Source organism: Prionailurus bengalensis, chromosome B2 (genome assembly GCF_016509475.1).
Source record: "Prionailurus bengalensis isolate Pbe53 chromosome B2, Fcat_Pben_1.1_paternal_pri, whole genome shotgun sequence".
Lineage (NCBI taxonomy): Eukaryota > Metazoa > Chordata > Mammalia > Carnivora > Felidae > Prionailurus > Prionailurus bengalensis.
In genome coordinates this window covers 111,022,596-111,048,602 of record NC_057349.1, presented here as the reverse complement: position 1 = coordinate 111,048,602, position 26,007 = coordinate 111,022,596, and the positions used below count along the sequence as shown (strand labels likewise).

At 34.8% G+C, this 26,007-nt stretch overlaps 1 protein-coding gene across 1 annotated transcript in view; it reads left to right on the top strand.

Annotated features, from left to right (window-relative positions):
- The window catches only part of TRDN (triadin), a 395,011-nt gene that overhangs the window by 264,608 nt on the left and 104,396 nt on the right, over positions 1 to 26,007 (top strand). The window contains exon 21 of the mRNA XM_043592239.1: positions 12,639 to 12,686. Coding sequence (XP_043448174.1) covers positions 12,639 to 12,686 — 48 coding nt within the window. The remainder of the gene's footprint in view (positions 1 to 12,638; positions 12,687 to 26,007) is intronic.

Here is a 26,007-nt window from a genome sequence, read left to right as displayed (position 1 = left end):
GACGAGAGGCCCATGGAAGAGGGTAGGAAGGGCGGCGAGGCGGTGCGCGCTCCACGGACTGGCAGGAGGGAGCCGGGGTGGAGGGGCGGCTCGCCGGCCAAGCAGAGCCCCTGAGTCTGGCTTGCAAAAGCGGAGGGGCCTGACGGACTGTGTTCCGACAGCAAGAGCGACTTAGCGTCTGGGAGGACATAAGTTAACAGCTCTGCTCGGGAAGTGGGAAGGCTGGAGGACAAAGGGAGGGAGAGCTGCTGAGCCCCCTGACGACAGAGCTCAGTTTGGTGGGGAACAAAGGCGCTGGCCAGCGCCATCTCCCCCGCCCATCCCCCAACCAAAATCCCAAAGAGAACCAGTTCCTGCCAGGGAACTTGCTCGCTCCATGCAAACACCCAACTCTGTGCTTCTGCGGAGCCAAACCTCCGGCAGCGGATCTGACTCCCTCCCGCTGCCACAGGGCCCCTCCTGAAGTGGATCACCTAAGGAGAAGCGATCTAAGCCTGCCCCTCCTGCCCCCGTGCACCTTGCCTACCCACCCCAGCTAATACACCAGATCCCCAGCATCACAAGCCTGGCAGTGTGCAAGTAGCCCAGACAGGCCACGCCACCCCACAGTGAATCCCTCCCCTAGGAGAGGGGAAGAGAAGGCACACACCAGTCTGACTGTGGCCCCAGTGGTGGGCTGGGGACAGACATCAGGTCTGACTGTGGCTCCGCCCACCAACTCCAGTTATACACCACAGCACAGGGGAAGTGCCCTGCAGGTCCTCACCACGCCAGGGACTATCCAAAATGACCAAGCGGAAGAATTCCCCTCAGAAGAATCTCCAGGAAATAACAACAGCTAATGAGCTGATCAAAAAGGATTTAAATAATATAACAGAAAGTGAATTTAGAATAATAGTCATAAAATTAATCGCTGGGCTTGAAAACAGTATACAGGACAGCAGAGAATCTCTTGCTACAGAGATCAAGGGACTAAGGAACAGTCACGAGGAGCTGAAAAACGCTTTAAACGAAATGCATAACAAAATGGAAACCACCACAGCTCGGATTGAAGAGGCAGAGGAGAGAATAGGTGAACTAGAAGATAAAGTTATGGAAAAAGAGGAAGCTGAGAAAAAGAGAGATAAAAAAATCCAGGAGTATGAGGGGAAAATTAGAGAACTAAGTGATGCACTAAAAAGAAATAATATACACATAATTGGTATCCCAGAGGAGGAAGAGAGAGGGAAAGGTGCTGAAGGGGTACTTGAAGAAATCATAGCTGAGAACTTCCCTGAACTGGGGAAGGAAAAAGGCATAGAAATCCAAGAGGCACAGAGAACTCCCTTCAGACGTAACTTGAATTGATCTTCTGCACGACATATCATAGTGAAACTGGCAAAATACAAGGATAAAGAGAAAATTCTGAAAGCAGCGAGGGGTAAACGTGCCCTCACATATAAAGGGAGACCTATAAGACTCGTGACTGATCTCTCTTTTGAAACTTGGCAGGCCAGAAAGAATTGGCACGAGATTTTCAGTGTGTTAGACAGAAAAAATATGCAGCCGAGAATCCTTTATCCAGCAAGTCTGTCATTTAGAATAGAAGGAGAGATAAAGGTCTTCCCAAACAAACAAAAACTGAAGGAATTTGTCACCACTAAACCAGCCCTACAAGAGATCCTAAGGGGGACCCTGTGAGACAAAGTACCAGAGGCATCACTATAAGCATAAAACATACAGACATCACAATGACTCTAAACCCGTATCTTTCTATAATAACACTGAATGTAAATGGATTAAATGCACCAACCAAAAGACATAGGGTATCAGAATGGATAAAAAAACAAGACCCATCTATTTGCTGTCTACAAGAGACTCATTTTAGACCTGAGGACACCTTTAGATTGAGAGTGAGGGGATGGAGAACTATTTATCATGCTACTGGAAGCCAAAAGCAAGCTGGAGTAGCCATACTTATATCAGACAAACTAGACTTTAAAGGCTGTAACAAGAGATGAAGAAGGACATTATATAATAGTTACAGGGTCTATCCACCAGGAAGAGCTAACAATTATAAATGTCTATGCGCCGAATACCGGAGCCCCCAAATATATAAAACAATTACTCATAAACATAAGCAACCTTATTGATAAGAACGTGGTAATTGCAGGGGACTTTAACACCCCACTTACAGAAATGGATAGATCATCTAGACACACGGTCAATAAAGAAACAAGGGCCCTGAATGAGACATTGGATCAGATGGACTTGACAGATATATTTAGAACTCTGCATCCCGGGGCGCCTGGGTGGCGCAGTCGGTTAAGCGTCCGACTTCAGCCAGGTCACGATCTCACGGTCCGTGAGTTCAAGCCCCGCGTCGGGCTCTGGGCTGACGGCTCAGAGCCTGGAGCCTGTTTCCGATTCTGTGTCTCCCTCTCTCTCTGCCCCTCCCCCGTTCATGCTCTGTCTCTCTCTGTCCCGAAAATAAATAAACGTTGAAAAAAAAATTTATAGAACTCTGCATCCCAAAGCAACAGAATATACTTTCTTCTCGAGTGCACATGGAACATTCTCCAAGATAGATCATATACTGGGTCACAAAACAGCCCTTCATAAGTTTACCAGAATTGAAATTTTACCATGCATACTTTCAGACCACAATGCTATGAAGCTTGAAATCAACCACAGGAAAAAGTCTGGAAAACCTCCAAAAGCATGGAGGTTAAAGAACACCCTATTAACGAATGAGTGGGTCAACCAGGCAATTAGAGAAGAAATTAAAAAATATATGGAAACAAACGAAAATGAAAATACAACAATCCAAACGCTTTGGGACGCAGCAAAGGCAGTCCTGAGAGGAAAATACATTGCAATGCAGGCCTATCTCAAGAAACAAGAAAAATCCCAAATACAAAATCTAACAGCACACCTAAAGGAAATAGAAGCAGAACAGCAAAGGCAGCCTAAGCCCAGCAGAAGAAGAGAAATAATAAAGATCAGAGCAGAAATAAACAATATAGAATCTAAAAAAACTGTAGAGCAGATCAACGAAACCAAGAGTTGTTTTTTTGAAAAAATAAACAAAATTGACAAACCTCTAGCCAGGCTTCTCAAAAAGAAGAATACATCACATTAACAAAAAAAAAGAGAAGAACCATATGATCCTGTCAATCGATGCAGAAAAGGTCTTTGACAAAATCCAGCACCCTTTCTTAATAAAAACCCTTGAGAAAGTCGGGATAGAAGGAACATACTTAAAGATCATAAAAGCCATTTATGAAAAGCCCACAGCTAACATCATCCTCAATGGGGAAAAACTGAGAGCTTTTTCCCTGAGATCAGGAACACGACAAGGATGCCCACTCTCACCGCTGCTGTTTAACATAGCGCTGGAAGTTCTAGCATCAGCAATCAGACAACAAAAGGAAATCAAAGGCATCAAAATTGGCAAAGATGAAGTCAAGCTTTCGCTTTTTGCAGATGACATGATATTATACATGGAAAATCCGATAGACTCCACCAAAAGTCTGCTAGAACTGATACAGGAATTCAGCAAAGTTGCAGGATACAAAATCAATGTACAGAAATCAGTTGTATTCTTATACACTAACAATGAAGCAACAGAAAGACAAATAAAGAAACTGATCCCATTCACAATTGCACCAAGAAGCGTAAAATACCTAGGAATAAATCTAACCAAAGATGGAAAGGATCTGTATGCTGAAAACTATAGAAAGCTCATAAAGGTAATTGAAGAAGATTTAAAGAAATGGAAAGACATTCCCTGCTCATGGATTGGAAGAATAAATATTGTCAAAATGTCAATACTACCCAAAGCTATCTACACATTCAATGCAATCCCAATCAAAATTGCACCAGCATTCTTCTCGAAACTAGAACAAGCAATCCTAAAATTCATATGGAACCACAAAAGGCCCCGAATAGCCAAAGGAATTTTGAAGAAGAAGACCAAAGCAGGAGGCATCACAATCCCAGACTTTAGCCTCTACTACAAAGCTGTCATCATCAAGACAGCATGTATTGGCACAAAAACAGACACATAGACCAAAGGAATAGAATAGAAACCCCAGAACTAGACCCACAAACGTATGGCCAACTCATCTTTGACAAAGCAGGAAAGAACATCCAATGGAAAAAAGACAGCCTCTTTAACAAATGGTGCTGGGAGAACTGGACAGCAACATGCAGAAGGTTGAAACTAGACCACTTTCTCACACCATTCACAAAAATAAACTCAAAATGGATAAAGGACCTGAATGTGAGACAGGAAACCATCAAAACCTTAGAGGAGAAAGCAGGAAAAGACCTCTCTGACCTCAGCCGTAGCAATCTCTTACTCGACACATCCCCAAAGGCAAGGGAATTAAAAGCAAAAGTGAATTACTGGGACCTTATGAAGATAAAAAGCTTCTGCACAGCAAAGGAAACAACCAACAAAACTAAAAGGCAACCAACGGAATGGGAAAAGATATTCGCAAATGACATATTGGACAAAGGGCTAGTCTCCAAAATCTATAAAGAGCTCACCAAACTCCACACCCGAAAAACAAATAACCCAGTGAAGAAATGGGCAGAAACCATGAATAGACACTTCTCTAAAGAAGACATCCGGATGGCCAACAGGCACATGAAAAGATGTTCAGCGTCGCTCCTTATCAGGGAAATACAAATCAAAACCACACTCAGGTATCACCTCACGCCAGTCAGAGTGGCCAAAATGAACAAATCAGGAGACTATAGATGCTGGAGAGGATGTGGAGAAACGGGAACCCTCTTGCACTGTTGGTGGGAATGCAAACTGGTGCAGCCACTCTGGAAAGCAGTGTGGAGGTTCCTCAGAAAATTAAAAATAGACCTACCCTATGACCCAGCAATAGCACTGCTAGGAATTTATCCAAGGGATACAGGAGTACTGATGCATAGGGGCACTTGTACCCCAATGTTGATAGCAGCACTCTCAACAATAGCCAAATTATGGAAAGAGCCTAAATGTCCATCAACTGATGAATGGATAAAGAAATTGTGGTTTATATACACAATGGAGTACTACGTGGCAATGAGAAAAAATGAAATATGGCCTTTTGTAGCCAACATGGATGGAACTGGAGAGTGTTATGCTAAGTGAAATAAGTCATACACAGAAAGACAGTTACCATATGGTTTCAATCTTACGTGGATCCCGAGAAACTTAACAGGAACCCATGGAGGAAGGGAAGGAAAAAAAAAAGAGGTTAGAGTGGGAGAGAGCCAAAGCATAAGAGACTGTTAAAAACTGAGAACAAACTGAGGGTTGATGGGGGGTGGGAGGGAGGAGAGGGTGGGTGATGGGTATTGAGGAGGGCACCTTTTGGGATGAGCACTGGGTGTTGTATGGAAACCAATTTGACAATAAATTTCATATAAAAAAATGAGTAGAATAAGAAAATTATGTAGGGGTTATTTTTGTTTTCAAAACTTTGGAAATTGTTTTTCTGCACTGAGGTTTGAACTAGGAACTGTATATGCAATGTTAGGTGGAAATTACTAATTTTGCAATTGTTTTAAAATTTTCACAGTTAAAAAAAGTTTATTTTAAATTAATTGCAATGTGCTAATTTATATATCTAGTATAAATTGTTTGATCTTAAGCCAGATTTTAAGTCATATTTTCTTTGGGGATATATATATATATATATATATAGTCATCAATATATCATCTTACCAACTTAAATTTGTTTTGCAGTATTCAAATCATTTTTACTTTCATTTGACACATATTTATGGTTTACACACTGTATACAGGATTAAGGGAAAATGTAGATGTTAATCTTGTTATTGAACAACTTAAAATACTGAAAAATAGGAATTTAAGTTGTTTAAACCTCATTTTTTGCTATCACATAAAAGTTTTCTACGTAATTATAGTTTATGGTTTAAAGCCAACAGGGTAAGAAATAAATACAGATAGATTTCCATAGGAGTTTAAAAATGATTTGTACCTGGGGTAAAGCAAAGATTTACTACCTAAGATGACTTTAGAGTTAAGTCTTAAATAACAGATAGAATTTTTTTATGTAATCATTAGTTCGAAGGGTAACCTGGGTACAGGTAAAATAACAAGGCAGTGGTGGGAAATTTCAGGATGTATATGAGGAATGGCAAGAGAGTTACAGATATGGCATGAATTAATACAACCTGGGCTAATAATGCTATAAAGAGGCCTGATTTTAAAATTGGACTCTATTCCATGAGCAACATGGAGTTAATGAAAAATTTAAGTTTAGGAATAACATTCAGACATTTGCTTTAGGAGGAGGTAGTGTAGGTAGGATGCAATAATGTAGGTGACATGTATTAAGACCTGGTATTAATTATGAGATTGCAAAGGAGGGATATTAATAGAATTTGACAACTTACTAGCTTTGGGAGGGAAAAAAGAAATGATTTAATGACAATAAGTTTTCAGACTGGGTGCTAGAAGAATATTATTGATATTCTTATAAAAATTAAGAAGGAAGATGAGAAGTAGTTTGGGGAGGAAGGCAAGATTTATTTTAGACATATTAAAGTGCTGGCAGCACATGCAAGTGACTTCCCATAGGTGGTTCCAAATATAGAACTAGAATTTCAGACAATTACAAGACTGTAGATATAGAGGTGGATGTCTTTTGCATGGGATTACTGGTGGAAACAGTTAAGAGTCCATGAGCTTGTCAGGAAGAGACGGCCTAGAGTGAGAACAGGGCTGGTGTGGAGTGTTAGGGAACATTGACATTTGGAGGAAGGAGGGCAAGGAAAGTCAAAGAAAAAAAAAGACAGAAAAAAGTGACTAGAAAGATGAGGTTAAAGAAAAATAGATGTAATTATGTATAATGTCATAGTCACCACAGGAGCATAAACCATTTTAGTGACAAGGTGGAGGTCACCAAGTCATTGCCAGGCAGATAATTATTGATTTTTAAAATAGAATTTTTGGGGCACCTGGGTGGTTCAGTCAGTTGAGCATCTGACTCTTGATTTCGGCTCAGATCATGATCCCAAGGCTGTGGGATTGAGCCCTGTGTTGGACTCCATCCTGAGAGTGGAGCCTGCCTAAGGTTCTCTATCTCTCTCTGTCTGTCTCCCCTTCCCTCTACCCCTCTCACCCACTCATGTGTGCTCTCTCTATTGAAATAGAAAATAATAAAATAGAATAAAATAAAATAAACACATTTTTAGGGGAATGGCACACTTGAAAGCTAAAGAAGGACAAATTGAGGGAAGAGGTAATGAAACATACAGGCAATCAGGCTGAAGAAAATGGCTTGGAATAAAAGGAAAATAGGTTAGTAGCTTGGTGTTCTTGTTTAATTTAGAGCCATCTCCCCTTTAATCTCAGAGGTAAAGTGTTTATTGTTCTTGTCAAGACGAGCTTCTCCAGTTGTGTCCCCTTTAATCAGTCACCCATGCATTTTTGTGGTATCATAATCTTTTCCATTATTGATTTTGTTTTGGAAATAGTATTCTCAATTTCAAAACTCCTTTCTTGGTTAATATTTCCCTCTCTGCCATTTTGTCTCCTCCACATTTTATCCAGTCTTCTGGACACTGGAATGCTAGCACCCCTTCTGAGCTCCCGCAAGGATGAGGCTTCTGTCTCTACTGTGCCACTGATGTTCTGGATGATGCTGATGATTTTATCATTGTTAAACCAAAGGAGCCATTCGGCACTCACATAATAAGCTTCTCAGTTTTATTCACCATTTTATCTTTTCTCTAAGCTTCTCTTTTGTTGGCTTATCATGAGAACATAGCCTCCTGGTTCTCCCCCATATCCTCTGACCTTTATTTGTGACTTGTGTTTATTTTTTCTTTGCTGACCCTTCAATTATTGATGTTCCCAGATTCCATTATTAATCCTCTGAACTTTTCATTTTATATTTTCTCTTTGTGAGATATGTCCACTTTCAAGGTTGAAATTCTGCCCTATATCCTGAAGATTCCCAGTTGTATGTTGCCACTTCAGGACTTCTCTGTGAAAAGGAGAATTTCCCTCAAATTTCAAACTTATATGTTCAAATGTCCAACAAACACCTTCAAATATAACCTGTTTTAAACTAAATTCTTCGTATCTCCTTCCCAACTTGCTTTTCATTATCATTGGTGAAAATACAATCTCTCTTCACTTCACTGGAAAATGGGGGTGATTTTTTATCTTTCTTTACTTCATCTGATTAATCTCCAAGTGCTGCTGATTTTATCTCCTTAATATTTCTTGAACGTATTTCCTCCTATTCATAACTGACTTTCATCTTAATTTAAGCCTTCACTATCTTTTGCTTGAACCACTGTAATGAACTCACTACTGCCCTTAGGCTCTTTATTTTTATTTCACTAATATTCATTTTACCAGAATTTCCCCATAGTCATAGTAAGTTATTAAAGTTATAAAACTGAACAAGTCATTCAATTTAAAACTGTCTTTTTCCAAGTTGACCATGAAATAAAGTCCAACCTTGTTAAAATGACATAAATCCCTCAAGATCTGACCCTTATATTCCTTCTCAACTTCATTTTCAAGTATTCCCTGCTTTGAATGCTACAACAAATACTATATTGCTCATAATTCCAAATTCAGGAATATGATGTAAAATTCAGGAAACATGGTAGAAGGAAAGGATGGTCTTGTGAATACATTAATTAGTTAGCATCATTTGAGAATTGATGAGAAGCCTCTCTTTCCTGTCTCTCCACTATAACATATAGCCAAGGACCTTTGTACCCAAGATGTAAGACTTTTTATTCCACAATTAATGATTTGTTCCGTTGTTTCAGTCAGTGACATCTCTATGCACTACCTTTAAAATCTGATCAACCCTTGGGCAGATAACATTGCATTCTTATATCCTTGAAAATAATAGTTTATTATGCTAAGTCTGTAGGTCTACATCCCTGAAGTAATGTATAAATGTCATGTGGGGGACTTTTCAAAGTATAAATACTTTTCCACCACTCCTTACTTTTTTACCAGGATTCTAATATATCCCATCTCCAAGTAAGCTTCATTGCCTATGTACAAGCCCTTACTGCTAATGGGAACACATCAGAGCTTTAAGAGTGATTAAGGTCAAGAAAGGAGAGATTAAATTGTACTGGAGAAGTGGATCCCTGAAGGAAATTGAAGGGGAGAATAATGATAAAAGCCTGCAGCTACAGGAAAGTAACTTCTCCATCTCATAGTTTAGCTCAGGACTATTCCTAATTCAGGCATTACTTTCTAAGAGTGTTAGTTGCTTTGTTTCCTTTATATTAGTTGGGATCTCTGAAGAAGTGCAATATAAATCTACTTTTCACCCTAAAGTAAACCCTTCCAAATGTAGAGCAAAGAGAATTTCTCTCAGGACCAAAGGAGATTTCAGGTACCCTGTAGCACAGAAAAAGAAATTGATTAAGGTCTTCTTTTGATTCCAGGAAGTTAGAAAATCCACTTACTTAGATGAGCTATTTATTTCTAAAGTTTACTCTCCATAGGATTAGGCTTGATGAATTTTACATCAGAAGTAGAAGTGAAAGGATCATCATTTCATGCAAAATGTGTTATTTTCTGTACAGATAATCAATATTTTCAGTGACCTTTTCTGAGTAACAAAAACTGCTGTAAAGGGGACTATCCTCCTTTATTTAATATGAATGTAGAACCCATCATTGGAAAGAAAACTTGTTATTTTTGTGTAAATCACAAATTGTTTACTTAGAGATATTTACTTTTCAAAGGATTAAAATAAAATAAGCTGAAAACTACATATTTGCTATACAATATTTATAATGAGTCTTCTGAACAAAATAATTATGAATAAGACTATATACCCATGGGCTTTATTATAATTACAAATTATCAGTGTTTCATTTCCACTAATGTACCACACATTTTACTAGCTCCTTTATGTAAATAAAGTAAATTCTGACTCTAGTTTGGAATTCAAGGCCTTCTATAATTGGCCCTATCTTCTATTTTTGGATTATTCCATATCTACTTTGGGGAAACCTCTGCTTCAGATTAATTTGTTCACTTTCCTCTATGCATACCTAAGGATTTTATGCTCCTCTTTCTTCACATCTTATTGGCTACACCTAAAATCAGTCCTATTCCTAGAAAACCACTAATACCAAAGCTTACCGATTTTCCCTCTCAATGCAAAACATTTCGTATTAAGACATATTGTTTGTCAATTAGCACATTTAATTGCTAAGCAAAAATATATTAATCACTTGTTATATTAGGAACAATGCTAGATACTGTAATAAATTCAAGCAGTACGTTTCTAAATATCCCATGTATCAAAGAAAAAAATGACAGTAAATTTTGGATATATGTTGATCTAATGTATGACAAAAGCATTACATTGAAACTTGGGATGCAGTTAAACAGTGTTAGGGTAAAACTTATGCACTTAAACAATACTCATTAGAAAAGTAAAAAATCTGAAAATTGAATATCCAGAAAGCCAATAATTTTTTAACACAGAAAATTAAACCCAAAGAAAGCTGAAGGAAAAGAAATTAAAAAATGTAATAATAAAGGCTAATGAAGTAGTAAATTAAGTTGTACAATAGGGAAAGCAAAACAGTCAAAGTTAGAGTCTCCATAAAACCTAACAAAGCTGATAGACTGTTATGAAAACTTATTTAGGAAAAAAAGAGAAAGCACCAAACATCAATATCAGAAAATTAAAAATGGGCATCATTACAGATCCTACAGAAAATTAAAAATAAGAACATTTTCCAATAAATGGACTCATATTTTGAATCCATAATCCATATTTGAATCCATAATTCAAATCCGTAAATACGGATTCATATTTTGAATCCATAATTAATAATTCTTCCCCAAAGAAATTTCTAGTCAGATAGCTTCACTGGTGAATTCTTTCAAGAATTTAAGGAAAAATTGACACTAATCTTACACTGAACCTTCCAGGAATCTAAAAAGAGAAAACATTCACTTATTTTATGGAGCTAGAATAACCTTGGTGCTAAAACCTGACAAGAACTAAAAAAGAAACATGCAAGCTACCTTCTTTGTGAACATAGAAGCATAAGCCTAAACAAAATATTAGCAGATCAAGTCTGAAAATATGCATGAAGGATAAAATGTCTTAAAGTTGGTTTTGTTTTCGGAATACAATCTTTAAAAAAAAATGAATGTAATTAACCAGATTAATAGAATAAAGGGAAATTACATTCATCATAGTAAATGCATTTGATATAATTTGTCCCTAGAGTAGAAAGAAACTTCCTTAATCTGATAAGATATCTACAAACCATTGGCAAATATCATACTCAATGGAGAAAAACGGAAAGATTTCCAACTGAGAATTAGAACAACACAAGGATGTCTGTTATTACCACTTCTATTACATATTGTATAGATATTTTAGCCAGTGAAATAAGGTGAGAAAACGAAATAATATGTACAAGAATAGAAAAGTAATGAATAAAACTCATTACTTACTGATGAAATTATTATCTATTTGAAACAATCAAAAAGGTCTACAACTAAACTATTATGACTAATGAGTAAATTTAGCAAGTTTCTGTAAAAAAAAGTTATGTTACCCCCCCTTCTCTGGTTCATGACATTTTTGTTGAAAAGATCATGGCCAGTTACACTGTAGACATTTTTGATTGCTTTGATTATTTCTTCAGAATATTATTCAATATATATTTTTATATACTGTATTTGATTAAACTGAAAGCTAAATCTTTGGCTTAACTGGATTCCAGTTGACTAGTTGGATGCTTTGGCAAGAACACTTCAGAGTGCATGACACTGCATATCATTAAGAAGTCAGAATGTCCGGATGTCCCATTATGAATGAATGGTTCTAAGTTTTATCAGTGGTTGTGTTGGTGACAACCACATTGCTTCATTTCAAAGTTGCATTTTTCTCCGTGCAGCTCTGTGGGGCGATACTTGGGTGTGATGGCAATATTCAGTCCCCTCACTCATCTTCATCAAACAGCTGCTAGTATCCTCTGAAGGTCCTTACTTGAATCAATTATTTCAGTGGGGTATACTGATTTTGAGTGAATAATTTCTAGTGTTTTGATGTATAAATAGGTAGACAGTGAGTAGTCCACTGAAAGCAATAAATTTTAAAGAAAGCATAGTTCAGGATAAACAGCATCTTATTTCTCTTTTGGTTACCTGTGATTTTGGATGACTTTATTTAACATTTAAATGAATCTCAAGCATGACTACACTGTCCTTTCAGTTGATTAAGTTAAGCTTGAATTTAAAACAGCATCTAGTTGACATTTTCAAGACTCTGAATGACTCCAGCAATAACCTGGATTGTAAATCGATTAATCATAGTCCTGTCAAGTAGAATTCCTTGTAGAGCTTGTTTATCAGAGTATAAAAGGAGAAAGTAGAAAGGGGTATGGAAAAACTAGTCAGAAGCCAAGAAATTATTTCTTTTTCCTTTAATTCTTTAACATTCAATTTGAAATCGGTTTCAATTGGTTTATAGAGAGATGGGAAAAGTTGAAAAACTCTAAAATAGCTTGTTTAGAAGAAAGAGCTGGCAACGAATGAGTTACAAAATGCATTTTTGAGCAGAAGCAGCATTTCCATCTGGAACTTTTATTTAAACCTTATCTCTGCCTTGCAGCTGTACCTGGAAAGAAGGAAGAGAAAACAACCAAGACAGTGGAGCAAGGTAAAAAAAAATGAAGGAGGTTGACATTATCTTCTTTAGAAAGACAACAACATGAGGAGGAAAGCACTGGATTCAGACAGGAGGAAGACAATAACCGTTCTATCTATTGCTCTCTATCACTGTCCTTGCATGCTTTTCTGTTTCAGGGAGGATGTGAGGCAGCAATCTGGGTTTTTGTTCTTTTGTATAACTAAACTTTGAGCAGGAAAACTCCACAGACTTCTTAATTATATCAGGGGAAATGCTGAAGATGATTGGGAACAAGGAAATGATCTGGGGTAACTGGTAGACATTTTTCTGTTTGCTTTGTGCTTTTACCACCACCTTACTGATCATAGTTTAAAGAATAAAGATGGCACAATTCAATTGATGCAAAAACATCTAATGCTTACAAAACAGTATGTAACACTTAAAGGGGAAAAAACACCAAACGTAAATTATTTGAGCTTATATTGTGACTTCAGCAAGTGATTCTCCCAAGAGGTCTGAAATTTGAATATTAAAAATCATAATGTTATAAGTAATGCATTTTATTTTTATTTATGCAGCTGTATAGTACATATATCACTCCAAAATTTGCTTGATAGAAATGCAAGAGTAGAGTGAAAACATTTAAAGTGATGTTGGGCCTTCTGTTAGAGCTTAGCGTGCTAATAATTTTATTTATGATTCCCCCACTGTTTGTTTTTTCATCTATCATATTTACTAGTTATTGTAATAAAACAGAACTAGTAATACTTTTGTCAAGAGTGAAATCAACATAATTTTTCCTCTGAAATTTGGGAGTAATTAAGTTCCTATTATCAAAAATGTAACATTTTTGATATGAACAGATCAAAAAAATCCTTTAATTTCTCACATTTCAGAGAAGTAAGTTAAAGTTACGAATTCAACTAAGTTAAATGATTGGTCAGATATTTATTTCCTTGGGCTTTTCAAAACAAAATCAGATTACAACTATATTGAAAAGTTTTCAAATGAGTTTTGGCTTCTGGGGACTTCCTGAAATTTTAGAATTCAACAGAATGTTTCTATCAACTTCATTTGATGTGGATATTTCCATCTCTGACAAAGAAAGTAGAGGAATGGTACGACATCCAGTTTTAACTTGTTCATTTAGGCAAGGAGGGCCCTGAGCCTAAATTTCTTCTGGGGGAAAAAAACAAAACAAAAACGGAATGACTTCTGTCTGACCTGCCTATTCAACAAGATGTAGAGCTCAAACAAGAAAACATGGGAAAAGATATCAAAAATGATAAATTCCTAGATAATTGCACAGTCCTTACATGAGCATATTTCCTTATCAAATCAACTTTACGACAGGTGAGATAAACTATCAAACCGTGTCAATTTAACTGTTTCATAGTTTTTTTTTCTTCTAGTATAAAGGTGTTCATTGCTCATCTTTGGCATTTGTAGCTTTCCTTTTAGAGCCAAAGCATATTAAGAGAAGACTGACAACAGTGTAAAATGCCCAACACTAGTACTTGTACCTAAACAATAAGTGATTTAAACACAGATTGTTTATTTTTCTTACCTGCATGTTGGTGTCAGTTTCATTAACTCTATAATGTTTCCTCAGGTAGGTAGGAGACTAGAATTGGTTCTTAGAAATGTGAACTTACTTCTTCAGATAATTTTATAATTCATTTTTTTATGAAAGATACCTTTTATCATATAAAATGTTAGGCTTTTAGCTTGTATAAAAAATGAGGTTCTTTCAATGGCTCTTTTTATATTGACTTAGTAAATCATTTCAATTTAAATATCGTAAAGCAATAGCTTCATATAGTTCAACTATAAATACCATAAGAAATAGAATATTTGGGTAAATTGCATATTTTTGAGAAGATATGTCTATGACTAATCATTGATAGGAAAAATATATTTTGTGATTTAAAAAATCAAAAGTTTATGTAAAATTAAGTCAATGATATTCTACAGATTTCATCAGAGTATTCTAAAATTTATTCATAAGATGAGGCTTTAAATCTATTTTGTACTTCTGCAGTTTTTAGTTATCTTTAGAAGTATAAATAATCTAAAACTAGTATATAAGGCATTGAAGTATGGTTAAATAGTTTTTAAAGTCATTTTTATTCATTTAAGCTTGTACTTGTAAACTTGCACTTGGGAAAAATATTATTTACAAACTCTTACTAGATTTAAAATACACTTGGTGATCTATATAAAATTGTGTATATTGAACCTCTGTACTTAGTCTGAATTATAATTGTACTCAGGACACATCGATTAAGCTAAACTTCACATTATGGGAAATTCATAGAGTGAAAGGTGGAATGAATTTTATTTTAACATAATGTAGTAAACTAGACATCATATCACGTAAGAAGTAGAAATTTAGTTAATCTAACTTCTGCAAAAGTCCAAAAATGTAACTCTATTTTATCTCTAACTCATGATGAACCGTGTGTTTTTTTAGTTATTCTTTTTGTGAAGATTTTAAAATGGCTGGACTGGAATTTTGAGTATAAGGAAACACTTTATAAATAATTTCTCTACTTTAAAGGTGTACCTTTAAAGATGTACACACACACACACACACACACACACACACACACAACCACCACCATTAATTATTCCTCCTTGTTTAGAAATCAGTTACCTAGAAGTATCAAGAGATACAAATGTTTAATACAATAAATGTTGCTATCCTTGTAGTGAGAGCTAAGGAATGCCAAAGATAAAACCTTACAACATTTGCTAGGTGCTGTGTGATACCATATGAGAATTCATCTTTAGATATTCTATATTACATCTAGAGAAAGTACATCATGTTTCATTAAGCTTAACTTATTCCTTTGTTGATATTTAACTTCTTATAATTAGTGAACATGTTGCTCCTTGGTATTCATTTGCGAAATTGACCTGCTTCCTATATCCCATTTACATTTCTCTTTTCAATCTTGCTTTCATTCAGAAGAAAATTTTTAGTAATATTTGTTTGTTACTAGACAGATAAGCAAAACAGTCACTCTAAGGAAGCATCCAGTGGCTTGCTACTTCCTGGGGCAGGGAAGGACATCAGTCAAGACAATTAATTTAAAAAAATACAATTAACTTTGAAGATCTGAACTCTAGATTGGAGTCACAGCATCTCTCTATTTTTAATTGTCTTCCTTCAAAGTGACTTAAATCCAACAGTGATAAGGTAAAGGAAATAGTAATAAATTCAATCACTTGCAAATCATTTTTCCTTTTCTTTCATTCATTCACACATATGCATGACTTCACTTAAAGTCTTCTTTAAGAGTCCGTTCTAGAAGTCTGTAACAGTGCTGGAATACAGTATGTGTTCAATGATATCTGTGGGTTGAATGAAAACCGAGGGATTTTTGAAGAAAGGATTATTAGGCGATCCAGATTTCAATGAACATGGCCTCTAAATATTGTGCAATTAAAAGAATATTTCAGTTCATCAAAATATGATATCAATTAGTGAAGTTTGTCATATTTCAGAAACCAGGACATAAGTGATTAAATTCTTCAGTTTTAAAGTGGAACTAGTAGAGAAAAAATAATAATTAAATATGTGTTATTCATTAACGACATCATGTTGTTATGATCTTTGCTGATGGTGTTGTTACATAAACAAAATTGCCTGCAGTGAACAGTTATCATATGGATAAACATATTGAAAAATTAAATTGTAGTAACTGCAACTATTGTGAATTTCTTTAAAAACTTACAATGAAAGAGAAAGTTAAACAGTTGCCCAATTAATACAATAAATGATTCTAAATATAGAAACATTAGGCCTATCATTTCCTTTCTTATTTTTACAACTGTGGAGCTGAATTAGATGATCTCTTACTGCTTCCAAGTGTAAAATTTTCTATTCAACAAAGTTTTTAAGTGGTGTTTCCTTACAACAGAATATAGAGTCTATTTCTTCTTTAAGGGAAGGCTAGTCTAGAAGGACTTACAGTTTTAAGACTTAGAGATTCAAATGCTAAGGAAAACCACACTATAAACTTGAATACTTATAGATACTTCAGTATCCTAAAAATAAACTGAAAGTTTCACTACAGACATATTAAGTACAGTTTTCCATTCTCTTAACAATTAAAAATCACTTCAAAATTATTAAATAGAAACATGACAGGAAAATATTCACAAAAAAAGATTAAATAGAATTTACGTGCCTATTTACCACAAGAATAAATCTTAACACAATTAGTAATCATTTTATTCAGGATAAAACTGGAACATGTGGTTCATAAATGTATCCAATGCAGTTCCTTTCCTATAATAAAAAAATTCTGCCTTGCCTTAAATTGAGAAATGTTTCTGAATTCACAAACATGCTAATTTATGTTCACCTGTAGAATTTCTGTCTTTCTTTGCCTTTGATTCTATTTTGTAAACAGTGGTGCCCTACATAATTGTATTAGTGTTTTCAGTTGCCATATCAGTAGGTAAAACCCAAATGCTAATACATGCTTTGTGTTTTTGTCATTGTCTTCACTCATCTTTTCAGATTCTCTGTTCTTTGTACATGCACTGGTCTACCTAGAATATGTGATGTGTACTTGTAGATTTATCCCATATTTTCAAATGAATGTTAACAATAAGAGTAATGATTTCCTTACAGAAAATTATTTATTTAAATAAGTAATGTTTATATTTTGTGGTGTGTTAACATTATTTTTAAAAGATTAGTATTATGTTTAAGATCAATGGAGTAAAATTGAAAGTTTAGTCAATACAAGTTGTATTTAACTATTTACTTAATGTGTGATTATAAAATACCCTATTTGCACATGTGGACTAAGTCATGCTGTTGACCCTCAATAAATGTTAAATGATAACAATACTATTGATTCCTGTGAATTCCAAACTTTTTGACAACAGTTTGTGCTTTGATTGTTTAATATTTATTGAGCGCCCACAACAGACTAGGCGCTGGGGAATGGGTGTGAGGACCATGAAGTGGGCTACAGAGAGAGGATGGTTTACATGTGGAGCTTATACAGCATGTGAAAATGAGTATACTCTGCATATTTGTGTTTTTATATATTTTTGAGAGAATCTTTAGCAATTCTCCACTGTCCCTCTTGCTCACATAGCACATATCACTTTTTTTTTTTACATTTATTTATTTTTCAGGGAGAAAGAGCATGCCTAGGGGAGGGGCAGAGAGAGGGAGAAAGAGAATCCCAAGCAGGCTCTGTGCTGTCAGCACAGAGCTCTATGTAGGGCTTGACCCCACCGACTGTGAGGTCATGACCGGAGCCAAAACCAAGAATCGGATGCTTAACTGACTGAGCCACCCAGGCACCCCCACATTTCACTTCTTACTCTTATTTTATTTAATACTTTCAGAATGTTCTTACAATTATTTTCTCTTATGTATAGGAAATTCCTTTTAATAAGCAGACAAATCTAAATCCTACTCATCACAGCAGAACAACATCTATTCAGAAGAAATTTGTATTGTTACATTGATCTCCTGCAGGGTGCCACATTCTGCCATGAAACATTTGGTTCATGTGATTCACATATGTATTAGTAGGAATGCCATTCAGTGCCAAAGAGAATTCCAGCCCAATAAAGGAAAAATGTATGTCAATGCTGTTGACAAGATTTGGAGGTGATGCTATGAGACACATTGTGCTGTACCTTTTTCTCTCAAAGTTAAAGCTTCTTTGTTATTAATGATCCATTTTCTCTAAAAAGCTAATGTGTGACTTGATCACTCTTACTTTATGCAGGATATACTAGAGGCAAGTACAGGTCACACAGGGAAATCATGGTAATGCCCAATTTCTGTTTCCATGCAGGTATTCTCCTTTCATTATCATGAAAATGAATTATTCATCTGCCTATCTAGCCTCTGTGACCAATTTTTTTAGAGATTCTGAGCATTTTATGAAGAGGCACACTAACACTTCAAGATTGCCCTAGGAACCTCCCCTTACACTTCATACTGGGGTCACCAATCTTAACACCAAGTAACCTTATTAACTGCAGGTCAGAGATACTGGTATATAGATGAACTTAATTACTGGAAATTATCAGAACAGACAACATACCCTAGAGCAATGTGTCGTTCCTACTATGCCTGCATTTTACTCTTACCATGATTTATCAAAGTAGTTTTTTAATGGAAATATTACCAATCTTTTAGTTTCTTAAAGTAACACATTTTTTACATCAAATGTGTGCTCTTGCTTCACTCATAAGTCTCAAACCTTCTCTTGATTTACCTTCAAACGAAGCTTCATGTAAAAATAATAGAATGCAATTTTGAACCATTTTAAAGCCCAGTCAAATCTAATTTGTAAATATAAAGAAAGTTGTCATATGATCTGTGAATTTAATGGTAATGAACTTCAGATGTCTTTTATCAATACTTAATATAGTTTTATAATTTTAAAACAGTGAAAATATGCATTCTTATTATCTACATCTTAATATTAGGTTGATAGTTCCTTAAGTCATCCTTAAATCTGTAATACGCCATTTTTATTCTCCTCATAGTGAAATTCTTTTACAGATCTTATTTTTCCTAATATATAATTTCAATAACCATCACCCAGATTTGGCATGTAAAAATATTTTTTAATTATTTAACATAGATATTTGGAATTTAATATTTTGTTCACCAGTGAGAAAAATCAACTTTGTTTGTTTCTTTGATACCCTAGGCTAGATTGTATAAAGGAATGTGGAAATGCATCATAATATTTACCATACAACACATCATGAAAATGCCTCCTTACAAGCTCAAGTATATCAAGCTGCTAATTATGTCTTATTTTTCTATTAATATTTCCTTCCACTCTTGTTATTATCCTGAAGCCATATATGGGTTGGATCTTTTTTTTTTCCCCTAGAAATCTTTAGTAGAAAGTAGATTATAAACTATGTAGCAAAGTTTACTGGTTAGAACAAGGGTTGTTTCCTGCGACTTTTTGTTCTTTTTACTGACTTTTCCTTCATTTATAAATCAATTTTCTATTAAAGACCTATTTACGAAAAAAATTGGCATACACTACCTTGAATAAAATTGTGTAAAAACAAATTGTTATGCTACATCCTGTTAAGCTCCATTCTCTAAAAATCAAATTGCAAAAATCATATGAAATAGCCCCACATAAAAATGCATTGTTACTTTCTCCTTGTTGTAAATGAAATTATACATTTTAGGTGAAATAACTTCAAGAATGAACATGAAAATTTTATTAACAGTCTATATAAAATTTACCTGTGCCTTATTGGTTATTACCACCCCAATTTTTCATAGAATGATGATGTAGTATAAACTGATTAAAAAGTAATTCTTTTAAAAAATGAAAATTTAATTCAGATCTTCTTTGGAATTCTAAAATGGCAAAATATGTTAAGAAATTTTTTCATTATTATAACTTGCAAAGTTTGAGTTTTTTTTTTCTTGATTCTTATACCAGGGGAAAAAAAAGATACTAATCAGATTACCCATACAAAACATCTATATTGTCCTTAAAATCTTGATAATAAATAAATAAATAAATAAATAATAAAAGTCATTGTGAATAATTCTTAACTTGGAGTTAGCACTTGTATTGTGGCCCTTGGGGGAAAAAAACTGAAGAAAGCCAATGGTGGTTAAAAATGTCAGCCTCCTTGAACAGTGCAGTACAGAGGTATCTCAAAATAACATGTATAGCTTAGTCTACCTTTCCTGTAATTTATCCAGTGACATTAGGTTAGTTACCTGCCTTATCTAGCCTTTTTTCTAAGCCAAGATTATTTCACTAAGCAATCTCTAGAGGAACTTCCAGTCATAATATTGTCTATTTCTCATCTGTAAAAAATATCTCTTATGCTTGAGATATGTCCTCTTTGCTCCAAATGCTGAAGCATAGACTTATTTTTCTGATTGCAAGTACTATCTGTACAAAAGTATATTCAAAGAAGTCAGATTCAGATTCTAAAATAATGTTTAAAAATGTTATATAGGGGCGCCTGGGTGGCTCAGTCGGTAGGGCGTCCAACTTCCGCTCAGGTCATGATCTCACAGTCGGTGAGTTCAAGCCTCCGTTGGGCTCTGAGCTGACAGCCCAGAGCCTGGAGCCTGCCTCGGATTCTGTGTCTCCCTCTCTCTCTGCTCCTCCTCTGCTCATGCTTGTCTCTCTCTGTATCAAAAATAAACAAAAACATTAAAAAAAAATGTTATATAAATCTACTAAAAAGAATTATATTATTTTAAGTATTTATTCTGTTTGCATTTCAAAATATACACCTAAATAATACTTAAAAATCAAAAAATACATCTCTGGAGCAAAGCATGCTATTGGATATTTAATTTATGGACGTGAAGATTCTCTAAATGTGATTTAACCAAAGGTATCAGTAACAATGGCACACAAGATGTAGAAATTATGCCTTTGAAACACACACACACAAAAGAAACTATAAAAAATGAAACAGAAGATATTGTCTCTGGAGATAGGAGAATGTGGAGAACATAACTGTAGGTGGTTTCAGTTTTGGACTATTTCCAAACAAAATTGCAATGACTTTCTATGTATTGTTAGTCAGTTTAGTATGTATAATATTCTTTTATGAACAAAACTTGATTACATTGACATGATACCAGAAAGAATGTTTGCATTTAGCATCTTTAAAGACTCTTCATCATTGGAAGGCTATAAATTTAAATTCATTAGTAGGATACTGTAGATCCCTTCGTCACCAATTCTCAGTGTGACTTTCAAGCTTTTCCTCACTGCTTTTTCCCGACTTTGTATATCCAGAGATCCCTCCACATGAAATTTCACCCTCCATGGTTTGCTTATGTTGGAGATAGCTTTCCAATTCTTTGATGACAAACCCTTTATCCAGTTTCAGAATCCACTGCAAATGGCAGTGCTTCTGTGATATCTTTTCTCATTCCATCAGCTAGAGTTAATCCATATGCTATGGGCCCAGTGCCCTGTGTATGTGTCTGTATCATCCATATTGATGCATTCTGGCATTAAATGAACTCAGTGCAATCATTTGTGCTTTCACAGCTCCCAACACAAAAGAGACACTGAATAAATGTCTACTAAATAGATGGAGTTAATCTTTATAAAATACAAAAAATGTATTCTCCTTTTAAGTGAAGTCCCAAGTGAAGGAATCTAAATAGACAAAGTTCCTTGTTTGGGTAGGGGGATCACTTTGTCACATTGATAAGCACTGTATGAAATAGAGTTTCTAGTTTGTTGAAATGGCCTTAGCTTTTGTTTTACCTCAACTAAATCCCCTTTGGGAGTCTTGAACCTCAATTTTCTTTTCCATGTGTATATATATCTCTAAGTTTAAAGCAATGTTAGATTAGAGATTTCTTAAAAAATATATATCATGGAAATCTAAAGTATAAGCAAGTAAAATAAAACAGCAAATAAAAAAAATTTACACCATGACCAAGCGGGATTTATTCCAGTATGCAAACCTAGTTCAACATTTGAAAAACCAATTAATATAATTCATCACATCAACAAGCTAAAGAAGAAACACATGATCTATCAATAGTACAGAAAATCACTTGACAAAATCTAGCACCCATTCATGATAAAAAAAAAAAACTCTCAGCAAGCTAGAAATACAACAGAACTTCTTTAACTTGATAAGGAATATCTACAGAAAACCCACAGCTAACATCAGGGTTAACTATGAGCAGCTAAAGGCTTTCCCACCAAGATGAGAAAAATGGCAAGGATATCACGTCTAACCACATCTATTCAACATTGTACTAAAAATACTAGTTAATTAAATAAGACAAGAAAAGGAATAAAACTCTACCACCTGGGAAGGAGGAAATAAAGCTGTCTTTGTTAACATATGATGTGATTATCTGTATAAAAAAATTCCAAAGAATCAAGAAAAGCTTCCTGGAGCTAATCAGTAATTATAGCAAGGTTTCAGGATACAAGGTTAATATACAAAAGTAAATTGCTCTTTTATATGCCAGCAATGAAAAATTGGAGTGAACAAAATTAATAATGCAACACCATTTACCTTAGCAACAACAAAGGAAACATTTAGATATAGATCTAATAGGATACTTGTAAGATTTACATGAGGAGAACTACAAAACTCAAATGAAAAAATAAAAGAACGAAATAATTGAGAGTTATTTCATGTTAATGGGTAGGCAAACTCAAAATTGATAAGATGTCAGTTCTTCCCAAACTGATCTATAGACTCAGTACAATCATATAAAAATCACAGTGGATATTGACAAACTGATATTTATGGCTATCAACAAACTGATTTTACATTTTATACAGAAAAAGAAAAGACCCAAAGTAGCTAAGACAATAGAATTAAAAAGTTGGAGAAATGACACTACTACTACTTCAACTGTAGCTATAATGCTATAATAAACAACACAAAAATATTGCTATTATTGCTGAAATAATAGACAAATAGATCAGTGGAACAGAAGAGAGAGCCCAAGCAATAGACCCACAAAAATACAGTCAACTGATCTTTGACAAAAAAAGCAAAAGCAGTTCAATGGAGAGAGTATAGCCTTCTCAACAAGTGGTGCTAGAACAATCAGACATCCACAAGCAGAAGAAGGAGAAGGAGAAGGAGAAGGAGAAGGGGAAGAAGGAGAAGGAGGGGAAGGAGAAGGGGAAGGGGAGGGGGGGGAGGAGAAAAGGAAGCAAAACAAGTAGCTAGACACAGATTCTACAACCTTCTCAAAAAATCGTCTCAAAGTACATCATAGACCTAAATGTAAAACTATGAATCTCCTAGAAGATAACATAAGAAAATCTAGGTGGTTTTGGGTTTTGGCAATGACTTTTTAGGTACAACATTAAAGGCAATATCCATGAATGAAAAATTCATAAGTTGCACTTCATCAAAATTAAAAACTGTTCTTCAGAAGATTCTGTCAAGAAAAAAAGAAAATTTGAAGACAAGACACAGAATGGGAGGAAATATTTGTAAACCACACATCTGATAAAGGACTATTATCTAAAATACACTGAGAACCCTTAAAACTCAACAATAGGAAAATAAACAACTCCTTTTAAAAATTGGCAAACGATCTGAACAGCTAGTTTACCAAAGAAGATATACAGATAACAAAAAGCATATGAAAAGATGTTTGATGTCACACATTAGGAAATTAGAAATTAAAACAATGAGATGCCACTACATACTTATTTGAATGGCTGAAATTCAAAACACTAAAAATATCAAATGTTGAGGAGTATGTGAAGCAACAGGAACTCTTATTCATTGTTAGAGGGAATACAGAATAGTACACCCACTTTGGATATCAGTTTGGTGGTTTCTTATAAAACTAAATGTAATCTTACTATATGATCCAGCAATCATGCTTTTTATTGTATGCCCAAATGACTTAAGAAGTTATGTTCATGCAGAACATGCAAACAAATATTTATACCAGCTTTATTCATAGTTGGTAAAATTTGAAACCAACAGATATATTGTTCCATGGTGTATAGATAATTAACCTCTGATACATCCATACAATATTTTTTGCAGTGCTAAAAATGCATGAGCTATCAAGTCACAGACGTAGAAGAACCTAAATTCTACTTCTAGGTAAAAAAAGCCAATCTTAAAAGTCTTCTTATTGTATAACTCCAACTACATGATATTCTAGAAAAGGTAAAATTATGGAGATAGTAGAAAGTTCATTGGTTGTTAGAGGTTTCAGAAGAGAGAGGGATGAGTCAGTGGAGCATAGTGATTTTTAGGGCAGTGAAACTATTCTTTATCATACTATAATGGTAGATTTATGTCACTATAACTTGTCAAAATCAATAGAATGACCAAAACGAATAGTGAATATTAATGTTAATTGTGGACTTTGGTTGATAATGATGTATCAGTGTTGGTTTATTGAATTATAACAAATGTATCATGCTAATGAGAGATATTGATAATAGGGGAGGCTGTGTGTGTTAAGGGTGGGGGTATGTCCGAGCCCTGTGTACTTCTCATTCAATTTTGCTGCAAACATTAATCTGCTCTAAAAATCATTGAAGTTCATTAATTTTTAAAAAGCATATAAATCTCAATAGATTAGTCCATTAGATGAATTTCAAAGTATTATATTTTGAGATTCTATACCATGAATAATGGGAGGATTCATACAAAACCCTGCTTACTTTTTATTATATTAATATTTTTTTTATTTTTTTAAACGTTTATTTATCTTTGAGACAGAGAGAGACAGAGCATGAGCGGGGGAGGGGCAGAGAGAGAGAGAGACACAGAATCGGAAGCAGGCTCCAGGCTCTGAGCCATCAGCCCAGAGCCCAACGCGGGGCTCGAACTCACCGACCGCGAGATCGTGACCTGAGCTGAAGTCGGATGCTCAACCGACTGAGCCACCCAGGCGCCCCTATTATATTAATAATTTTAAGTTAACATTTTTGTTATATTCAATTATATTTCTTCAAAATTTCTGTGTGTCATCTCATAAAATAAATTTCATGTTTGAATGCTTAAACTATAATGAGACTAATTTCTAAGATCTCACATAAATGTGTTTATAGAAGAGGAGTTCTAATTATGAAAAGAAGTTCAAAAGAAAATACAGACTATGGATAGTGAATATTATTGTAGTTAAAATAGAATATATTATATTTAAAAATGAATAGGTCATTAGAGATTATTTTAAACATTGAAATAAGTGTATAAACTTACGTGTTTCAGATTATTAACATTGGAAATTCACCATCTAAAATTTCTTGATAACAAAAAGTAAAGTGTTAGGTTTAAGCTTCCAGGAAAAAAATGCTAGGCAAATATTAGGTTGAAATATATACTTTTTTTGCCCAGGAAAACTGTCAAATATCAACAATTTTATTTGACTTCGATACCTTAGCCAGGTTGGGATTGCAAAGTTGGGCAATAACTAACCACAGAAGGTGGTTATAATGATTACTGGGCTTAAATGTAAATGTTAAAGGGTAATTTTCCTAATAAAATGTAGTCAGCACAAAATTTGGAAAATTTATTAATTTATTCAATAAATAGTTACTGAATTCTTAGTGTGTGCCAGGTGGTTCTGATTCAGAAGTATTTGGAAGGCTGTGGCGAATGGGTAGTTATGGAGAACATTGATAGGACGTTGTGATGCAAACATGCTCACTGATCATTCTGAGGAGGCATCTGAGATGCTATCTACTTTATAATCCACTATTCTCTCAGTGCATAATATTTAGCTCTGACTTTGTAGTTTGATAGTCTGGGTTCAAGTTTCCCACTACTGCTTAGTTGCTGTGATCTTGGGCAAGTTTTTACCTCTCTTAGCTTGGTTGTCAATCTATGAAATGTA